The sequence below is a fragment of the Monopterus albus genome, unplaced genomic scaffold (genome assembly GCF_001952655.1).
Source record: "Monopterus albus unplaced genomic scaffold, M_albus_1.0 scaffold99.1, whole genome shotgun sequence".
In the NCBI taxonomy this organism is placed as follows: Eukaryota; Metazoa; Chordata; class Actinopteri; order Synbranchiformes; family Synbranchidae; genus Monopterus; species Monopterus albus.
In genome coordinates this window covers 3,113,493-3,120,992 of record NW_018127979.1, presented here as the reverse complement: position 1 = coordinate 3,120,992, position 7,500 = coordinate 3,113,493, and the positions used below count along the sequence as shown (strand labels likewise).

General features: G+C 39.9%; 2 protein-coding genes across 2 annotated transcripts in view; both read right to left on the bottom strand.

Annotated features, from left to right (window-relative positions):
* The window catches only part of me3 (malic enzyme 3, NADP(+)-dependent, mitochondrial), an 11,438-nt gene extending 7,422 nt beyond the window's left edge, over nt 1-4,016 (bottom strand). The window contains exons 1-3 of the mRNA XM_020609353.1: nt 3,792-4,016; nt 3,117-3,346; nt 204-337 (exon numbers count right to left, since the gene is read on the bottom strand). Coding sequence (XP_020465009.1) covers nt 204-337; nt 3,117-3,341 — 359 coding nt within the window. The 5' untranslated portion in view covers nt 3,342-3,346; nt 3,792-4,016. The remainder of the gene's footprint in view (nt 1-203; nt 338-3,116; nt 3,347-3,791) is intronic.
* Nucleotides 4,017-5,149: 1,133 nt separating this feature from the next.
* Nucleotides 5,150-7,500, bottom strand: part of ildr1b (immunoglobulin-like domain containing receptor 1b) — a 7,552-nt gene continuing 5,201 nt past the window's right edge. The window contains exons 8-9 of the mRNA XM_020609286.1: nt 6,892-7,499; nt 5,150-5,771 (exon numbers count right to left, since the gene is read on the bottom strand). Of these exons, the coding sequence (XP_020464942.1) occupies nt 5,733-5,771; nt 6,892-7,499 (647 nt within the window). The 3' untranslated portion in view covers nt 5,150-5,732. The remainder of the gene's footprint in view (nt 5,772-6,891; nt 7,500) is intronic.

Sequence of the window (7,500 nt, the reverse complement as noted above, 5' to 3'; positions counted from 1 at the left end):
AATCCATTTTATTGGTTTCATTATTTTCATCATACAGCTTTATGCCACATTAAAAGCCTTTGATGTGACAGTAGATACACTTTGTCAACCAATGAATGGTGAGAACCAACAACCGATGGTGCACTAGGAACAGATGTGACATGTTAAAGAAGATTTAACCTCCCCACAAAAACCAAACAAACAAAAAAAAAACTGCACTTTACTTGTCCAGGGGATTCGTGCGTGTTTCATAACTCTTCATGACACGCAGAACTTGCACATCCTGGGACAGGAAGCAGGGGGGCAGCAGGCCATGGATGCCCAGTTGTAAGCGCTCGTCCAAGGTGAATGCCATTCCCTGGAGGGAGAAGGAGGAGCGGTTAAACAACACTACAATGCCTGAGGAGTTTACAAAAGATTACATACAAAAACTAAATAAGAAATCACACTATCCAGACCACAGCGAGTCATGTGTTAGTCATCACACTGTGAGGTTAGTTCAGACTCGTACCTTTCTGATCTTTATGAATAACTTGCCATTTTTGTATGCAATACAAAGTGAAGTTGCACTGAACTGTCCTACAAATGTTTCAATAACTCAGAGGCCATCCTTTTATTCTGGTGAGCAGCCTTGTACCCTCCTGGTTATGATAAGTGCTGCTACTCCCATCTCCCAAAGAATGACTGGAGGGGAGTGTGGGGTTTAATCTATTTATTTTGCCCAATAGTGTGCAAGCCTGAACTCACTCCCTCATCAGCTCAACTTCTCTTTCCTCCTTTCTGATTAATCTCTTTGTTTCTTCTTGATTTTTGCAACCCAAAGGAAACACTGTCCTCTATTAAACTGGCCTTGTCCGGTCAGTACAGTCCTCTGTGCATGTTTTAAACACACCCTTGTTATAGCTTAATATTCATGTTGGTAGAATCAAGTGTGATGATGTGATATTTGTTGAATCATTAGGCCTATGTTTATAAAAGTTGAAAAAGCTGTATGCATTGGAATTGAAGAGCATTTTGATGATGGATGCTGAATAGCTGAGTAACTTAAAGCTTAGCTTAAAGTTGCAGATGATGGATGCTGAATAGCTGAGTAACACTGTATAGCTTAAAGTTGCCTACTGTATCACAGTGCATCTGGCAGAAGTCACTAAAAGGAGAAACTGTTGATACAATAGTACATAAAATACCAAACACAGAAGAGTCTGTGTAGAGGGATAAACAAATTGGGATGGAAGAGTCTTTCACATGCAAACAGTGTTAACAAATACTGTACATGCACCTTACTGTGAACATGGCCAAAGAGGAAGTCACAGGTTAACAAAATTAAGCTAAAGCTATTAGAGTGAGAGGCATTAAAGGCCCTTAAGGTCACATCCCTACCCAGCATTTGATATTAACCTGGCCTACAAACTACAGTATCAGTCAACACGCAAGGTCAAAGGGAGAGAATGAAAGAAAGTGTGGGAGAGGTGTAAAGTGCCATAAGATTAACCTTTGTAATTGTAATGACTCCAGATCAGACCTTATCATGGATTATCAAACACAGTGAAGAAAAAGGGGAGTCATTCTACATTAGACATGGTGCTGAACTCAGTTTGCAGGTTGGGAGAGAGCAAGAGGTTACTGTAGTGCTCTGGTTATGAATGCATTCCCTATTGTCAGTAAATACAAGTAACATATACACAGAGGGGTTTGGTGATATTCAGCAACACACCAGAGAAATTGTAATCATGCCTACTTTCTCTCGATAGTACAGTGTAATAGTTGTTCAAAAATGCTCCACTTCCTGTCTGTTTGTACTGAGCTGACCTGTGAGTCAGTATGTAATTGCTGACTGGGCATCAGCACTGGAAAGAACTGATCGCGCTGCTATCGGCCTAAATCAAAGCCATAAACTCAGCTAAAGCTTCAGTGTCCATCCTGCTGATCTTGTAGAATAGCCGGGCAGGGAAGAGAAAGTACTCCCTTTTCATTACTTCATGTTCAGTAAACTGCAGTGAAACCACAGATGTTTTTAGATCCCTTCTGGCAAAAAGTATTTTTCGCTAACTCTGAAGGACATACTACTAGGCAATGTGGTACTCCTGTACTGTATACATGCACTTATCTCTGTTTATAGAAGTTCCACCTCCACAGTACATGGTGTGTGGAGATCATTTAGTCTGTAGACAGTTGAGTGAATGCAGTGACAGCACATTTTTAGATTTTGAGGCACTTTGTTGCACAAAGCTGCACATTTTGATAACTAAATTCACATTTTATATTAATGCCACCCATTTGTTAAAAAAACAAAATACTTAGCATGATATTTGTTGAATGCATTCATTAGGGTGCTTGTGCTACATCAGTACCTTTTTTTTAAATTAGTTTTTAACATCAGACATGTGGCAGTGAAGCCATCATTCCCTCTATGAAATGTCTTATATAGCCAATGCTACAGACTTATGCATGGCTAACACATAACCTTATTCACATAATCTACCACCAAGATTATAATCAAGAAAGCCACTAAAATATGACGAGACATGTAGCAGGTCAACATATTATAATCTAACTTGCTAATATACAACTGCCCCAAAACAGGTAGTGAGCATAAATGTATAGACTGATGCAATTTGCTCAATTGTTCAATTACTAGGAGTGATCACACAATGTCCAGTTAGCTACCACATCAACATTACACTAAAAAGTACAACATTCAATTAGAGTTTAAATGGCTAGTTAAGTAATCCATTAGTTCAACAACAAAAGATCAACTGGGTCCAATTTTGATGATTTATTAAACAATTTACTAATTTTTTTAAACCAAAAATAGCTAAATTTAACAAATCCCAGGCTCCTAAATGTTACATTTTTCTGATTTCTTAGTTCTTAATGATAGCAGGCTAAATATAAGACAGAAAAAAATACTTATGATAGTAATCCACTTAAACACACACACACACACACACACACACACACACACACACACACACAAAATCTCTTGTCCAATATTCATAAATGAACACAACACAGGTGGAGGAAGGTATAATAAAAAATTAAGAACAATCTTAATCTTTTTGTGCAAATGTGAATTGGTTGTGGATTTATCGACAGAGTTCCTGAGTTCATAAAAGGAACCAGTCACATCAGCTCACCTTGTTCAGGTGCGGGTTTCTGGTGATGTCATAACCCCGCTTCTTGGTGCTGACGCTGCCCTTTCGGCTTGTTCCGGAGTGGCAGACCCGCACAGGCTGGAAAGAGGGCCTGTCGGCCTTGGGACTCACTGCGGGGTGACCCGAGGAACCGGCGAAGACCCCCACACCACCCGCTGCCGTGCGTCTGCACAGAGACAGTGCGACTCTTCCTGGGAGAGAGTTCATGTTGCCTGCAGACGGCCAGGGAGCAAAAGACAGCACACACTGTGTTTCAATCTAATCCTGCCGGTGGTACGAGTCAAATTACAGTGCAAAAACACGGACGCACGATGTATAAACACCACATGCGCGTGCGCACCACGAGTAATATGCTACTACTAGTTCACCAACTGTCCTCTTGTAAGCGACCTCCAAGTGTGAGAGGTAAATGTGAACCGTTAGAGCTCGAGTCGCCAAATCACAGTGATAAACCATCATAGCTGCCATTCATTTTAATGCAAGGACAAATATACAATCACTAAAGCAATGTTTAAAAGGTGCTGATGTGGAGACAAATCTCCAGCCATTGTATTGTGTGCGGCTGAATTAGCACAGCTAGCTACTGTTAGCTGCCCGCAGGTTTTATCACAGCTGCTAATGCTAGCTAGCTCCTAGCTAATATTCACTGGGGTTTACCTTAAAACGACGTGAAGCTGCTGCGCACCTGACTTCTTTCTTCATAGGAGGTACTTCTTTACCCGCTACTTGTATTAACGTCTTTATCGGTGGATGTGGGGAGGAGCCAGTGTTAACAGCTGATCCAGGTTCCTTTGACCGTGATCAATTCACTTCCCAGTCAGTCACCACCAATCATGCAGGAGCATAGCGGGCTGTAGCTTCTCTCCAATCTACTACTGAACATCTGGACTCAAAACAAGCAATACCAAAATACGCTCTTTTAAATTTACATATTATTCTCCCAGATTTACAAATTGGTCAGATACTTATCAGTGATAGCAAGTGTAATAACAAAATCAAGTCAGCATCAAATCATAGGATAATCTAAAAAAATGTTGTTATGGTCTATAATGTCATAATCATGGGCAAACATCACATTAATGTATATAAATGGAAAAATCAACAACCCTCACAAACTTGTTTTATAAATGAATTTTACAATTTTTAGTTAATACACACTTGCCAGCACCCCCATGTGTCCATTGTCTGACTTGATGTATAGGTCTAAATATACATACATGATGTAGGATACACTAGACTTTTTATTTACATAAGTTTTGTGTATTGTAAAAAAATGACTTGCTGTTGTTGAAATGTATTCAGCTTATTAGGTGATGCCTCATAATGTTCTTACTAAAACTGTAACATGTACTGTACATGACAAAACCATCTGTACAGTGCACTTCACATTAATAGTCCTGGCTCCCTCTGCTGGACTTAAATGTGTCTTCCAGTCAGAGACAATGGACAGTCTGCACCTCTTGATACAGTCATGTCTGGTTTAACCTACTTTGTACCTTGGTGCAAAATATTACACTGATCCATAAAATGTAAATGAATCTATACATAAGTCACGCATGTCTAGTTACAGTGTGTATACTTTTCTACCCTGAAACCAATTTCTTTTTCTTTTCTTTTTTTTGCCAGAAGATTTTGCCCTTGTTATTAACTTACATTAAGATTACCAATTTAAAACCTTGGATTCTGTGAACTCACAACCTACCATACCTTTCCCCACATGGTGAGTTAGTGGGTTAATTTAATCCTTTGAGCCTAGGTTTTCTAAATGACAATTACTTTGTAGTAATTTGGTGAATCACAGCTTTATTTAGAATTATACACACATTTCCATACAACCTTGTGGCTCATTAATTTATCAGTTATCCTTGTAGGTCTGGGGCTACAGGGCAATTACCCACTTTGCCCAGTTGGTAATGTGGAACAGCTTTTTAGTTTAAAGGACCATTTTCTGTTCAGAACTGTTAGATGTTAAATATAATGTTTAAATATGTTAAAAAAAAACACTCCATACTAGCTGCATTCACAAAGGTTTATTGAAAACACATTTCATGACAGCACATCTCTATTCATGTTTGTAACAAAAGCAAACAGTGTAGAGTGAGTGCTTCACATGTGTCCATCTTTCTAGAAATGTCCATGTAGTGTAACTACTATGGAAAAACATTAAAAAGTATGCAGAAAAACCCCTGAAATGATAAAAAAAAAGAAAACTACACACTTAAAATGTTTACAGTGACTAAACAACCTACAAAATCTCAGTATCAAACAATCACCGCGGTGAGAAAACAGTAAATTAGGTGTAATACAACTATTACAAGAATCACACACAATATCTGGCAAAAAGAGATCAGGCTGCATATTATTTGTAGTTCACAGCCTCAACTGAACAGTTTTCTTTATATCCATATCTATCTATCTATATATATATAATATTTTTGTTGCAATTACACACAGTCCATAAAGAATGAACATATATCCATACAATACATTTTCAGGATTCACTACACAACAAAAGCTTTGTTCTTCTAGGCTGACAGATTAAGGTACCTGTTGTTTTGTTTTCATTTTCACCATTCTGGAAACATTAACTGAAATGCTTCAAATGACCACAGTGGTGGCGCTACGGGAGCTTCGGTCCTAAGAAAAAAAGTGACAGAGGTGAAATTAAGTTAAACATAGATGTGATCATTTAACACACACAAGCAGAAGAAAAGACAGAGACAAGGTAGTGCAAAAAGGTGTATAAAAATCAGTAGCCAATACAATATTGTGCTTCTTTGCACAGAAAAACACTATATAAGCCCATTTACGATTACCAAACAAATCAGTTGACATTTCTAGGACCATAGTGTACTGCTGGACGATCAGTGTATTGCATCTTCCAGGGCAACAGCTACGGTGTGTTCTCTATGGGTAAATCCCAATTCCTTTATTTTATGCTTCCTCACTCCTTGACTCTCACTTGACCCAGTCCGCCATCTTAAAGGTTGTCCCAAAGCTTTTATTTTTGCTCTGAGGAGCAAGGAGGCTGCCTGGAGGACCCTTGAGTAAGGATGCATGAAAGTATCCTTCATGGAAGTCTTTTACAGACCAACACACCCCTTTATCAGAAATCAGATGGTGAGTGGATTCCTCAGATGAAGGATCAGAGGAAAGGACATTTCATGTCTTTTAAATCCTTGATTCCTCTCTTTGCATGTCTTTCTTGTATCTTTTTCTCACATCTTATGTGGGGGGAATTAAGACAAGGAAAACATGCAAGTGAGGGAAACATAGATGCAATTAAAGGAACTGGAATTTACCCTCTGTATTAAAAGTACTTGCGTGACCCTTGCCTTTACAGTTGTGTCTACATAGCTTGCGAAGGCTATAAAGTAGGCCTAAGAGTTTACAGCCATGCTAGCAGTTCTGTGAGGCCGCACTGAGGCACTCTAGTGCTTTGAGCTAAATGCTAACCAGTCTATAATATGTCTCAATTCCACACTACATACTAATTCAAAGCAAGTTTTTAGTATGAAGCATGTTCAATCTAAAAAAGTAACCAAAAGCAGACAGTATGCACATTGCCAAGTATGTTCAACAGAAAGTAATGACTGAAATGTCACCAGATGATATGATACAGTAATTTACATATTTGTATGTCATAACAGAACTAGTGTATTTATATATGTCCAAATTAAAACAACAATTAAGTCAAATTAGATGTAACAGACTCTAGCTAATGGTTCCAGAATGTATGTCAGTGTTTGGATCTTACAGAAAGGCGCTGGAACATCTGCCGCCCTTTACTGCAACCAGGCCTGATGTCAATGGAAGAGTAGCTGGGGGGCTCCTCCGGGCAGTCCTTCCATTTACCTCCTTTTCGTCTTTTGAAGTCCTCTTCATCAGAGCTCCAGGTCCTTTTGCGATGCAGTGGAGGAGAATAGCTCCTTCGGGCTGCTTTGCTGTGCAACTCCTCCATCAGATCATCATGTGTATATGGTCTGGACGCGCTTCCTGTCCTCCCAGCTGAGCTTCCTCTCTCATTCCTCACACCCTTGTACGACACTCTTCCTCGCCTGTTATCCCAATCCATGCCATCACTGTAATCATGCAAGACCCTCTGCCGTGGAGGAGAAATATCTCTGTCTCTATACCCACGACTGTCACGTGGGAGACCTTCTCCAGAGTGGTTTGTGCTCCCACTGGACTGGCTGGATATTCTAGGGCCACCCCGTGCTCCATCTCCACCTCCAGGCCCTCTGCGAGAGGAAGAGCTGGGTACATGTTGGATGATAGGAGGCAGGGTGATCACCTTTCTCTCCACCCCTCTCGCTCCCAACTCATCCAGGGCTGACAACATACTTGGGGGCCCAGGTGTGTAGGG